A 14,709-nucleotide genomic window follows, 5' to 3' on the forward strand; every position below is an offset into this window, starting at 1 on the left:
GCACCTCCGGATGTGCAGGGGCGAACATCCCTGCTGGCGAAGGAGGCGAATGCTGGCGTGTATCAGTCTGTGCATGGAAAGCATTCCCATTTATGGCAGCTATTAATTAACCATGACATTCCTCTCAAATCAGCAGTTTTTCATGCAGGGACCTGGGGGGGACCATCTGTACGCCTTATGCTGAATGAAAATGATTGGCAATGTCATTTGCCAACAACTCTGGTGTGATTTACGTGATAAAACAAACAAACAAGTCAAAACAAAAACTCAAAAAATATGAATAAATTGAAAAAGTGAGCTTTTCTGGGGGGGGGGGGGGGGGGGGGGGGTTAGGATTACTATTACTAGTCTTTGTAAGAATGATGCAAAATGCCTGTAACACTTGCACAGGCTACATTTCATATGATATTATCACAACTTCAATCTACTCATTTGCATTCCAGAACAAAAGGGTATATTCTCTTATACTATAATCTTTCAAGTTTGATCTTTGTTGACCAGAGATGAGCAGTAACGCGTTACTTGTTCAACTGACCGCTGCGGCACACCTGCACCAGGGTAAACCTCCACCTACGCCACTCCTGCTTTACAGGTGAAAATAGAGCAACAGGACCGCTGAGTCTTTGATTTTATTTATTTTCTGCTGTGTTTTACTTGCATTTATTTGAAAGAGCGAATGTAAACACAAAAAATATTTTATTTTATGTGCTGGAATGTGCAGAAAATAGGTTTAAATGTTAAACAAATTTCTTCCAGTCAGTGAATGTTGCATATAATTAAATTTTTGCTTGATGCATAAAAAAAAAAAGAGATTAAAACTGATAAAACAAGTTTTAAAAAGAGACTTTTCCATTTGATTACATTTTGTATGATGGATTATGCAGAAAAAGTAGAATTGGGCTGAAACATCTATCGCTTTATCACCTATTCAAGTTGTAAATCGTGTTTTTAAAAAGTAACTAAGTAACTAATTAATTTTGAAAATAAGTAATCAGTAAAGTAACGGGATTACTTTTTTGGGAAGTAATCAGTAATTAGTTACTGATTACTTTTTTCAAGTAACTTGACCAACACTGTTGTTGACTAAGAAAAAGGGTTCAAACAAAAAGAAATTATTAGTGCTCACTGGAGGAGAAATGTTAAAGAAATCTGCTCATTCTACTCAGATGTTTGATTCATTTAATGTGCCTGAGCAGGACAGAAGTAGCAGACATGAACTAAGCTTAACAGTGGCTTTATAATAACAAGAACAAAACTTGAGGCGAAGCCTGTTTGCTCCACTTGAGCTTGAACGAACATGGAAAACAAGGAATTTCAACCATCTCTCTGATCCTTTTTAAGTATTAAACCACACTTAAAGCAACATTATTTGAAGCCTTTTGGATAAGAGTCCTAAGAGAGCAGGGAAACCTAAATTCAAGTGCAGAGCAGTAAGCTATGAGTACGGTGGTCCTTTAAATGGACTAAATCCTGTTTCACGGTGGAGTTTCCTTTTAATTGCAGCGCTACTTAATCCTGCAGCCATTGTCAATAAAGCAGCAGAGAGTGAGGTCCTTCAGATGAAAATGCCACAAGAAAAGAAACATAGCTTTTCTGACACAGGTAATAAAAGCAATCCTGAGAAAAACTGAACACAAAAACTTGTTCGCTGTGGGTCCATAATAAAAAATCTCAAAAATATGTAAAAACCCATTAAAGCGTCGCTACAGAACTCAGCAATGACGTCCGCTTTTTCAACGGCTCTGGTTCCAGGAATGAATTTCGCACTTATTTGTCTACGGATGTTTCAGAAAATTATACACAAATGATGCTGGAGATTATGTGGAGACTGGGACGCCAATCATTCTCATGTGTTTTGGAAGTGTAAAAATATCAAACCTTACTGGGAAAGCATTGCAGTAACAATGAAGAAAGTGCTGGGGTATGACGTGCCGTGTGAGGCACGAGTAATATATTTTGGAATATGGGAAAATGTAAGAAAGGAGGACCATTACTTGTTTAAAATTATGTTGTTGTCAAGCAAAAAGGTAATAACAAAAAACAGGCTGAAAAGTGACCCTTTAAAATTGGAAGAATGGACTGATGTAATCGAGGACATATATATAATGGAGAAAATGACCTACACTTTGAGACTGAAATCTGACAAACACCGAAAACAGTAGACAAAATGGATAGCCTATAAGACTCATCCCCATAAGGCAGGGACCTCTCCTCGTTGTTTATTTTATTTTTAAATTTTTTAATATTTTTTTTTCTCTTCCACAGATTAAGTGTCCTTTATTCCTTTTAGTTTGTTTCTTTTGTGTTCCTTTTCATATTTTTGTTTGCATGTACTATAAATTTGGAAAAACTACAAAATAAAAAGTTTAAAAAAATTCTTTCAACTTTTATAATGCAAATTTACAGTACTGTGCAAATGTTTTAGGCAGGTGTAGAAAAATGCTGTCAGCAAAAAATGCTTTCACAAATATAAATGATTGTTTATTGGCCCCGAATGTATTCTGCAGCAGGACAACGACCCCAAACACACAGCCAAAGCGCAAAGAAGAACTGGAAGTACTGGAAGTGATGGTACGGCCCCCACGGAGCCCTAATGTCAACATCATCGAGTGCGTCTGGGATTACATGAAGAGACAGAAGGCTGTGAGGAAGCCTACTTAGTTCTTCACGATGTTTGGAACAACCTACCAGCCGAGGTCCTTCAAAAACTGTGTGCAAGTGTACCAAGAAGAAGGCAAAGGGTGGTCACACCAAATACTGTTTTTATTTTTTGTCTTTTGTTCATTCACAGCATTTTGTTGATTGATGAAAATCAATTATTAACACTTCCATTTGTGAAAGCATTCTTTGTTTACAGCATATTTTCTCACCTGCCTAGAACCTTTGCACAGTACTGTGCTCTGTTGTCCAAGGAGGTATAATTAAGTCCAGTGTCCAACATTCGTGGAGAAAAGGGATTCATGAGAAGAGTAACAATTTAACTATAAACCAGCTGAAATCCAAAGAAATAATATAGAATGTTCTGGATAAAGTTTTTTTTTAAACAAAAACACATGAAGTACAGTCCTGCTATGACTCTGATGATAAATGAAGGTAAAAAAAACCCAATACTAGTCTGTTTTTGGAAGGTTAATGACATCATTATCTGCCACTCCACAGCTGCCTACAAAACTATGATTATGCTAGTCTTTAGTTTTTAGGAGAGGGTAAGTTTGCTTTTTAAAATAAAAGTCAAGTGCTGAGTTGAGAAAAGAACCACCTAAGGTATGAGGAAGACTCCAGAAACTGTTCCTACTTCATCCAAGAACGTGCTAATGCTAAAGCTGGAGAGGGCTAGAATGGCAGCTGAATGATTGTTCATGTGTATTAAAACAGGGGCACAGCACTGCAGTACACTGAAAGCATGTGAGCTTAGTGGACGGTCCATATGTCATCATTTAACAAGTAAATGTAGCGCACATATAATTGACTATTTGACCCCTCCAGGAACCGACAGTCAAAAAATGACTTTTACGTTGCTCTTTTTTTATGCTCAAAGTTCATCAGAAGTTACTTTCAGTGAACTGCTCAGTCAGAAGAGCCGCAATTGATTCATCGTTAATAAATAACAACAAACGGCGGCTCCTCTCCCCACCGCTTCTTACATCACTGACCTTTCCCTCTTCCACTCATTAAGCCACTGCGGTTAATGGTGGCATTTCAAACAATGCAACACCTTTGCTGATTAATCCATTCACCCATGCGTTTGGAATGTATCCATTAATTATGTGTATGTTAAGAAGAATTGTGCAGCACAAACATCAGTGCCATCACTCTAACCTTTAATCATGCACTTACTGCCCCGTATCCAGAGGGTGATGAACTGTGCGTGTAGTTTTCCTCCGTTTTTGAAGCGATCTTTAGAAATTTAATCTATAACCCAAATTCTTAAAAAGCACGCACACTGTGTAAAATGTGCAAATCTCACAAATCTGTTTTATTGACAGTAGAATATAAAATATAAATCAAATGTTTAGCATTTTAATTAAAAAATAAGGTCATATTAGTGACATCGTGTTTATCACTGTGTAGCTTCCCCTCTTCCTGTAGCAACAGTTCGCACACATCTAACAACTGAGGAGACTAGTTGCTGGACTTTTGAGGCAGAAATGTTTTCCTGCACTTGTCTTTTATAGGAGTCTAGCAGCCTCGTGTCGTCTTTGTTTCTTTAGTTTTTTCATGTTTTCAGTTAGTGAAAGGTCTGGACGGCAGGCCACTTCGGCACACAGATCCTTCTACTTTGCTTTATGAATAGATGGAGTATGTAGTTTAGCATCGTCTTGCCGAATTATGCAAGGCCTCTGCTGAAAAACACATCATGTGGATTTGAGCATATGTTGCCTTTTCAGTTGTGCAAGTTGCCAATTCCAAAAACACCGATGCACCCATACCATCAGAGATGCTTTTGAACTCTTCTTTAGTCCAGAGGATGTGGCGTCCACGTTTCCAGAAATGTTCTCTTTGATTTGTCCCACCACGGAACAGTTTTCCACTTTTCTTGTGTTCAAACCGTGTTTCCTAGCTTCATTCCTGGATTCAGTAAGTTTAGAGAAAGAGAAGACTGCAACATTCCTGATTTTGTAGCGTCTTTTTTGCTTGATGGAGCAGATTAACCTGCATTCGAGGATGGCACTGTAAACTGTGGTCACAGACAGCGGTTTCTGGAAGTGTTTCGGAGTCTGTGCGGTGATCTCCATGCCAGGATCGTGCATGTTTTTGATGCAACGCCACGGGAGAAGATTATGGGCCTTGAATATTGAGTTTCTGCTTTGTACCTTGTTCTCCAGACTCTCACAATCTTTTGATGATATTATGTACTGTAAATAATAAGATATTCAAACAGTTTTACAATTTTGCAGATTGCTGAACCTCTGCTCATTTTTACTTGAGCAAAAAACTCTGTCTATGCCCAATAATATTATCAACCCTTAGTCGCTCATTGTGAACAAAATATGGGTTTATTTACATTTGTTGGACTTGTCATTGCACCTCCAGTAAACAGAGAAAGAAGCAGTAAGGTCACAGGGAGTCAAACGGGATCAATCAAATGCTTTGTTGTTTACTGTTTTTAAGAAACTGCCAAATAAGAAAAACAATAACATGATTACTCTCACACACCGAAAACACAAGAGCCTTACCTCATAAGAGGTGCTGATAAAAGCGTTTGCCATTGGCTAAACAGGTTGTTGATTACTCTCCCCTGATGGCAAGCCAAATCAGTTTTTTTATATGAAAAAGCCTGTGCTGTGTGGAGTACTGCCTCCAGTAATAACAACACACAGAGTTCATTTCAACCACATGTATAACATTCAAGTACTGATCGATATCCTCTGGTGTGTTTGTCGCCTTTCTTGCATAATGAAGCAAATTAACATAATGCCTGTTTATTTATCAGGTGCACGCTGTGCCTGAATGTCCAATCGTTATTTTCCAAACAACCTGACTAAATGATCTGATATCATAATCCAACATAAATAACAAATACAGGGGATCATATTTTTGCAAATGCCAACAGCAGAGTTCAGTTAAAGTTAGGTGTGGAAGTAGGCTGGTCCTAATAGACTCATCTCTCATCACCGGACTCATAATGGGGACCCGGAGGGGGGCGGCGAGCTAAAATGAAAGTAGGATATACAATGTTTGTATAGAGAATCTTGTATTTTTCTTCTTTGGTGGCACAGGATTAATAACCGCGCTCGGCGTGGAGAGATTTAGCAGAAGATTAGGGTGGCTCTTACATCACTGTACTTGGCCTGCTTACAGTTTCGTCTCTCAGCACAGCAGACACAGTTTAATTCCTTTGAAATAAATGCTGTTTTGCAGAAGTGAGTAACATAAACTGAACAGGAGGCACTGTGTTGTAATGAAGAAGAATATAATGCAAGGTAATTAGTCAGTAAAGCTTGAACAAGCAGCGCAATAAAGCTCTGAAAGTACAGTACATGGCTGCTCCAATCCTTCATTCGGCAGCGCGGAGTGTGTGAGAAACATCTGTCGCGAAGCTGCCGAAGAAGGTCTAGCCCTTTTCTTCAGTTCTAAAAACACGCGGGTCGCCGGGAGCTCTCACCTCGGTAGACTCCAGGTTTTCCCCGTTCTTCATCCACCTGTATGAAGGCTTGGGCTTCCCGGTGGCTTTGCACTCCCACGCCAGCGAGTCGTCGATGAGCTTCTGGACATCTTGGGGCGTCTCGATGAGATGAGGAGGAGCTGGAAAGAGCGGAAGTACGAGGCAATTAGAGTGAACACTTTTTTTTCAATTCACAAATCTGATGTTCTCAAAACACCTCATACATGCAGCAAAACACTATGGTTAACCCACAAAAGTACCGTGCACAAAAGATGTCATATCAGTGCTTAAGTTGGTGCTACCGAAATAAAGCGTTTCTTTCAGACAGCGTGATCCAAAGCCATCAACATGTTTGGATGTTTTGTGGATTCCTGAAGTGTTACACTTATCTTGTCATTTCCTTGTCATTGACAGTGAATGCCTGCTGATGAGGAAATTTACACAGTACCTGAAATAAACATGCATGTGTAGTACTACACTTTCACTGGACTGGTCTTCTATAGGACTTTCCTACTCAAGTACTCAAAGCACTGTACACAACATGTCTCATTCACACAAGCACCTATTTTTCTGCAGCTAAGTGCATGCTATTGCACCTAACATTCACACACATTCATGCTCCAAAGAACCAGGGGCAACTCAGCGTTCAGTATCTTGTCCAAGGATGCTTTGGCATACAGACTCGAGAAGACAGGGATTGAACCACCAACCTTCTGATTAGTCTGACATTTAGTCAAATACACTCATCAGCCTCACACGTCACACCCTTCTTCCAACGCAACAGGGGAAGAACTACAGTAGACAACCATCATACCATCCATCCATCCTCTTTTCTCCTCTGCATCTTCTATATCCATGACCCACACATAAGGGCGTGGGAGATTTTCACAATTAGAAGCACTATTACAAGTGCAGGGATTTACACAATGAAATAATGCAAGCATAATGAGCAGAACTCTTTAAGTTTATCTGTTTTGATCGTGCAGACACATACGACCAATCTTTGTCCAAAGTGCAGACAGCTGCACTTTGTTATTTGCCCTAATTTTCTAACACATTTGTAAATGCTAAGAACGAATGAGAAATGATCTTTCTAATGTGCAGAAGTAAAGTCTTGAAGGATGTCATATTCTAACGACTGAAAATTGAACTGTAATATATGGAGGCAAGAAAAGGTTGCACTCTCTCTCTGCTGTTTGGGGGCATAATGCAGCTTTTGAGGAAGACTGCAGACCCTTTAACCCAGTTGTTATTTGCATTATTTATACTGGAACTGTGTAATAGACTGCAGAACATCAATCACAAAGTGCAGTGAATGACAGTGCTCATCATTTTAAAACTGAATAATGAATCAGTTCAGTCATTTATTATAAAAACAAATAGAACATGCATTTATGTCAGAAACCAAAGGTTGTTAATAAGCTGTTAAATCCAGTAAAAGGAGTGGTTTAGTAGTGTGGTTGTTGTGTGCTTTTATTCAATTCTAGTTACAAATTTTCTTCCCACTTGTAGCAACACTTGTATTTTGAATTTCACACGATCCTGTGAATAAGAAAGATTTCACAGGACTCTAAGCAGTCCTGTGAAAAACTAACATCCCCGTCATTCGGCGTGCAGAAGCACATTTATCAGCACTAACATGAAGTAATCCTTTACATTATCAGTCTCTCACATATTTGCACTTTTGGCTCGTCTTTACAAAGTTGCTTCAGCTCATCGAGGTTTGTGGGCATTCACATATGCACGGCTCTCTTAAGGTCCAAACGCAAAGTTTCAATCAGGCTTTTCACAGAACTGCACAGGGTCTTATGAAAACCTTCTGCCCAGTAGACCACCAGATATAGTCAGACCAACCTGCCTGGCACCAACAAGCACACCATGTTCACTCAAAAAAATCTCCTTTCTTCCATCTCTACATGCCATAATGCAGTGAGCTGCTGCCACGTGAACGACTCATCAATGAGTACTTGAACAGCTGTACCTAATGAAGTGGCCAGTGAGTATGTGCATTATATATGTGTGTATATACACACACACACACACACACACACACACACACATTTGTATATGTGCATACATTTGAGGCGTAGTGACGTGAGTGTCATGGGCCTGGGTCTGTGAGCCGGCGTTTTGTGTTTTTGAATTATTAATAGTCTTTCATGTCGTTGTTATTTAGTTTCTAGTCTCTTGATCTCTGTCTCCGTACTTCCCCTTTGTTCCTTGTGTCACATCTAGTCAAGTTATGGTTTCATGTCTGTGCTTTTCACTGTCTCGTGTTTCCTGTTTTACTTTGACAGTCCCCTGCGCTATGTCAGGCTTTTCTAGTTTTGCTTCTCCCGGTCTCGTTGCGTGTGATTTCTCCCAGTTGTGTGTGTCTCCTCCTGTGTCTCATTCCCTCGTTAACCCTCTGTGTATTTAAGCCTTTTGTCTTCCTCTGTTTGTCGCCGGATCAACTGTGTATCACCTGCTGCATTTCTCCATGTTCCAGGTTCATTGTTCCTTGTCTCAGGTTTTCGTATTCGGTCTTTAATTTCCTTATATTTGTTTTAAGGTTTTTCCCAGTTTTGTCATTCTCTCCTTTGCCTCGCTGTAATAAAGGCTCGCTTTCACTTTAAGTCTCTCACCGTCTGTGTCTGCACTTGGGTCCACACTCTCTCTCCACACGTCTGCATTAATTAACCAACAAGTGAATGATAACATCTGTCTTCATTGAAGTGCAGTAACAAACCCTGAATTACACATCTACTGCCTTTGACTGGAGCTAAAAAAAATGTAAAAAGATCACTGAACTCCTTTTATGCTTTCTTTTACTTTCCAAGTGTTCTTATATCTGAACAAAAAGGATGAAAACCAGATCCATATTCATTAGGGTGGGCACCGGCACCATAAAAACGCTCCATTCAATACAGTCTCGGTAAATAATGGTATAATTATACGGAGGGAGAATTGATTCTTGCTGTGTCATGCAAGTAACTCAGGGCTGGTTAATGACTAAGCTGGAAAAGAGGTACATAAAACTAGATCTTTAAAGCTCTCCCTGTGTGTAATGTTCTGTGCGTTCCTCTTGATATGTAGGTCCAGCCACTATCATCCTATATCACACAAGGCCAGTAGCAGGACAAGAGGAATAGCTGACCACACTTTTCCATTCCACAGATCTCACCTAATGTCACCGTCAAGGACTGACCTTTTCACTTACAGTACAAATCCTGCTCTAATTGGCTTCGCTATACAGTATTTTGCCTTCAAGTAAAGCGTGATACACAGGAGAACACGGAGAAATTCAGTGGCTGCAAATCCCACTATCTCTGTGCATTACACATTCAGCATGTAGTCAAAGTGTGCGCGCGTGGGCCCGTGTGTGTGTTGGGAAAGAGAGAGACAAAAAAGTCTGATAACAAGAGGTAGATGAGGCAACCAGAGGGGGTATTTGTGTAGTTTTGTTTAGCTATGCTGGAGTCTTGCACTGATACGACATCAAAATCCGGCCAGTATGAAAGAGCGATTTGTGTTTGTGGATCATGTGCCGCTAAAATCATGCACGAAGTTGGTTGAGATCACTAACATCTGACTCGTATGGAGCCAGTGTTGTTGTTGTCAGTGCAGCTGAGGGGGGAAAAGTGATGAATTTCTTTTAAACTAAAAGCTGCTGGAAGATGAATCTTCAGTTTTTTATCCTGCCACAGAGAAGACACGTTATTCTCAAATAGGTCCGGGGCAAAATATCGATTCGCTAACGTTTTGATTCGTCTTGCGATACATTATCACAACAGTGAGGCCACATGTCAGTGATTTAAAGAAAAAATGTGTAGTTGCTTTAAATTTAAGCTTGGACAACAGGGCTAATTATGTGAAGGAACACACAAACATACACACTCTGAGCTGTCCGTTGTTTAAACTCTATATTTAATTGTAAAGCAGTAAAACAATTCAAATATTAAATTTCCAAAAAAAACACTGCTTTCTGAATGTATATGTTCACTCTTATTTTGAAGCCACTAACACATTTCAAAGAAACTGGGCAGATTTACCGCTGAGCTCTGCTAACTCAACAGATTCCAACGTTCCTTTGTGCACTGTATCATAGTCTAAGGAGCTTGCAAAGAAAAGCGTCTGGACTTCTGTAAGTTGCTTGAAGACATTTCACCTCTCATCCGAGAAGCGTCTTCAGGTCTAAGGTCAAATGGTGGAGAGTCCCAGATTTAAGCCCAATGGGAGTGTCCTGCAAGAAGGACATGGACCCCCTGTTGTTACTCTACCTAATCACACGAGCCAGGGTTTGAAAATGGGTGTAGGTCACAATCAGGCCATGTCCACGCTAATATGTTTTTGTTTGAAAACGCATCTTTTTCTCTCCGTTTTGGCCTTCTGTCCATACTGAGACGGCGTTTTTGGTCAAGGAACACGGAGCTTTTTTGAAAATGTTCTCCAAAGGCGATGAAAAACGTCTTTTGAAAACGATGACGCATTTTACTTATATGATGCAGTCATGTGACCAATTCAACTAAGATGGCGGATGGCATTGTAGTCTTTGTTCTTGCTCGCTTTTGCAACGTTGTACTCTTGTGTTACTCACAGCAACAACTCCATCTCATTGTCAGTCCATTTAAAAAAACCCGGTGCTTTTCCTCGACAGTTTGCTGCGACATTTTAAAGAGCCGGAAACTAAATAAATAGAAGACGGAAATGACGTAGGTCGAATCGTCTTACGTTTCATGCATTCGCTGTGCAGAACATAAGCGTTTTCAGTCGTTTCTTTTCGAAAACGACTGAAAATGACAGTGTGGATGCGGAGCATTTGTAGACGAATTAGCGTAGACGTAACCTCAGCCAAGGTTTCGGGTGAACCCGCTGTGAATCCTATCCCCACCCTATCATGTTATTGCCTGAGGTCAAAAGGCCCAGGGTGTGTGTTGGCGTTAAGGCGTCTGGGAAGGGATCTCTCCACCATTTGACCCTAGAACTGAAGAATCTTCTCGGTTGAGAGAACGTCTTCAAGCAACTTAAAGAAGTCCAGACGATTTTCTTTCCAAGCTCCTTAGACTACAATGGCCTGGATGACTGAGAACACAGACATACACTGTATCATCTACCTTCCAAACTCTGAAAGCTTAAATGGAATGGGCTTTCCTTGTATAAAATGTTACCCTATTGGGTTGTATGCATTCATGCAGTATGAGCATATATTATATTGGAATATTATTTTCAACAGCAGCACGGTGGTGCAGCGGTTTGCACTGTCACCTCACAGCAAAAAGGTCCTGGGCTCGTGTCAGATGTATGTATGAGCTTGCATGTTCCATCGAGGTACTCCAGCTTCTTCCTGCCTCTCGTCATATTAAAGCTAGGATAGGCTCCAGCCCGTAAGACTCAACTCACAGAAGATGGATGGATGGATCTAACTGTTTTTCCTGTTTTGTTTCGTTTTAATGTTGCATTTACATGCCCGCTGCTATAACACCAAATGCTTTCAACCAGCCTCTGTAAGCATTTGGGAAAAGAGGAGACATAGTGATTTAATTTTGAAAGTAAAATGTTTTCATATTCTTGCTAAATATGAATGTTTCTGCTCAACAGTTTGGGCCTCGGCGGATATCTTCATCGCTTCAAAATGCTCCAAACGTTTTCAGTGGGTGACAGGTTTGAAGTCAAGGCATGCCAGGTTAGCTCCTGCTGCTGGAATGTGTGCAGAACATAGTTTGGAATTGTTGCTGAAATGACAGAGACCTGGAAAAAGACATCGACTACATTATGTTGCTCCTGCATGCATTACAACCTGTTCCAGCTGAGATTGGGTGAGAGGTGGGGTACACCCCGCACAGGTCACCGGTGTGCTGCAGAGCTAACACACACAGACACACAGACAATAATTCACACTCATGTGCACCTACAGCCAATCTAGAATCACCAGTTTATTTAACAAGCCTGTCTCTGGACAGTGGAATCAAACCCACTCACACACAGGGGGGACGTGAAAACTTGTGAGCAAACAAAGACTTGTTCCTGAGTCCATGGAGAGATTTCCACCACAGAACTGTGCCTGATTTTCAGGGCCTGGAGATTAAACCCATTGCCCCTGGTTTCCTATCAGTGTTATCACTATATAAAAACAAAATTGACCATTTTTTTTAATTCTTTGCTTGAGGTGTTTTCTATATGCAGTAAACACAAAATCACTAAATTCATATTGATGCTGTACATGAGTGCAGGCTTTGCAGGCATTCAGTCAGCTGCACCATATGTGCCTGTATACATTTGCTGCAACAAATGGGAAAGATGTGAAACTAGACTTTCTATAAACGTTACCATCACCACTTATTTAGCCTAACATCCATTCATGCTACACCAGCTCTCCATCAGAGTCTGACTGGGCTGCCCCCACCCACCACATTTTTCTGAGCCGCATTGTCATCGTTGTTCTTTGCCCCCCCTCGCTGTCAGCATCCTTCGCTCTATCCCTCACCTGCTGTGCGCGCATCGACCCTCAGAAAACGCTTGCCAAATGAAAGCCGGCAGCCCGTCCCAGCCTGCGCCGGGGCTAAGCACACAAACAATCAGGTGCGACGTCAAGAGGCTAAAGCAGAGGAAAGATGGGAATTTGCCTTATCGGTGGAATCACTACGAGATAATGCAGCAGTAAGCCAGCAAAAACACAAATGGGAACACAACAGGGAAACTAACCTGTCACAGTTCTGCATTTACTTCCCCTCTGAGTAATATCGACATCAGCAAGTGAGCAAAAGCCCATTTCTTTTCAAAGCGTTTTCTTCACAGGGGAAATTTAACAAACCTTTTTGTCTATGGCTTGGATTTGCTGTTAGGAACTTCATCCAGTACAGAATTATGACTAATAAGGAGAAAAAACAATATGATCACAAGGTGCAGCTGATTTTGCAAATCTGCTTTGGCCTCAAGCTAAATCGTTTATTTATTAAAATACATGAAGACAGGAAAGAAGAGATGGAAACCTCCTGTAAAAATGCTGTTGTATTACAAACATAGTTCCTTCACATTTTCTGTGTATTAGAGAGAAAAACAAAGCAGTGCTTCTGTCTCTTAGTACATCAAGAGTGGTATTAAAAGTGTGACCGATGTGCCTCCATAAAGTAACACCTTCATTCCTTCCTGTCTAACACAAAAGCCATGCTCGCCTTTCACTGTAGCTTGCTTAGATGTACAAGAGATACCCTTATCGATTCCCCCCATTGGCTTACACTGCTGACGAATGTCTCAAAGGCTTAATTCAAAGGGAGTTCAAAATAAGATTACTGATTTTTATCACCTGGCTGCAGACAGCATGGGTGAGAGAGAGGGAGAGACTGACAAAAGCCATCAAAACTGAGAGAGGAAAGGTGGCTCAGAGGGACGAATCAAGCATTGGCGGATCACAGCGTGCTCCTGGCCCGTTAGAGTGAGCGAGGCTAAGTGCTTCCAGGGCTGTTATAAATAACGGCAAATTGTTTAATGCCTCAAATGAGTTATTTGTGACGGCTGACACAGCAGGACTGGAAGGGGAGAAAATAAGAAGGAAGAAAACAGAGAGATGTCGAGGTGGGAGGAAACGCCACAGAATGTGAAAAGCACAAGTAAACAGTCTCAAAGACCTTGGTGGAAATGAAATATCCTGGTTCAAATGTTGCTGCAAACATGAATGTAACAGCACAGTTTGATCTGGTTATTCAAAACTGCATTAGCAGCTGTTTCGAACAGTTACCAAGATAATTTACACATACAATTTGAAGATAAAGTCATTCGAAAAACTAAGTACACCCCTAATGCTTTCATAGGAATTCACCACAAAGCCAGGCCACGCAACGTTCAGAGAAACAGGAAAAAACGCTCGAGCGTTTTCGAGCTACAGGCCTCAGTTAGCATGTTAAAGTTCATGACAGTACAATTAGAAAACATATGGCTTGTTTGGAAACGTTGCCAGGGGAAAATCTCTTTTTCTTGGCCAATGTTGCTAAAGATAGCATAGCAGGGATGGTGGTGGAGGGGTGATGATTTGAGCTTGTTTTGCAGCTGCAGCACCCAGGCATCTTACAGTCTTTGAGTTGACCATAAACTCGATATAGTCAAAAGTGAGACTATCTGTTCAACACAAGTGTGGTTAAAACTGGGTCATGCAACAGGGCAATGGTCCCAAGGACAGAAGCAAAAAGCAGAATGAATGAAAAAGTACCAGATGTGCATTGCAAGTTTGAGCTAAAAAAACTTCCCATAGCCATGTATGCTTCGCATGCTAGGATGTGGCAATGTACTATATCTCACGCCAACCGGTCACAGCAGATGGCCCCACCCCTCCCTGAGCCTGGTTCTGTCAGAGGTTTCTTCCTGTTCAAAGGGAGTTTTTTCCTTCCCACTGTCGCCAAAGTGCTTGCTCATAGGGGATGATTGTTGGGTTTTTCTCTGTATGTATTATTATAGGGTCTACCTTACAATATAAAGCGCCTTGAGGCGACTGTCGTTGTGATTTGGCGCTGTATAAATAAAACTGAATTGAATTGAATTGAATTACTATAGCTGTCCAGAGGTCTCTCTTGGCCAGCAACTAGCCATGAAATGAATGTAAATTCTCCATGTTCTCCTAATTGCTTTTGTTG

General features: G+C 40.9%; 1 protein-coding gene across 2 annotated transcripts in view; it reads right to left on the reverse strand.

Annotated features, from left to right (window-relative positions):
* cntn4 (contactin 4) overlaps positions 1-14,709 on the reverse strand; it is a 200,054-nt gene that overhangs the window by 69,514 nt on the left and 115,831 nt on the right. For both annotated transcript variants that reach the window (XM_023153751.2, XM_004567418.4), the window contains exon 9: positions 6,107-6,246. In XM_023153751.2, coding sequence (XP_023009519.1) covers positions 6,107-6,246 — 140 coding nt within the window. The remainder of the gene's footprint in view (positions 1-6,106; positions 6,247-14,709) is intronic.

Source organism: Maylandia zebra, linkage group LG5 (assembly GCF_041146795.1).
Source record: "Maylandia zebra isolate NMK-2024a linkage group LG5, Mzebra_GT3a, whole genome shotgun sequence".
Lineage (NCBI taxonomy): Eukaryota > Metazoa > Chordata > Actinopteri > Cichliformes > Cichlidae > Maylandia > Maylandia zebra.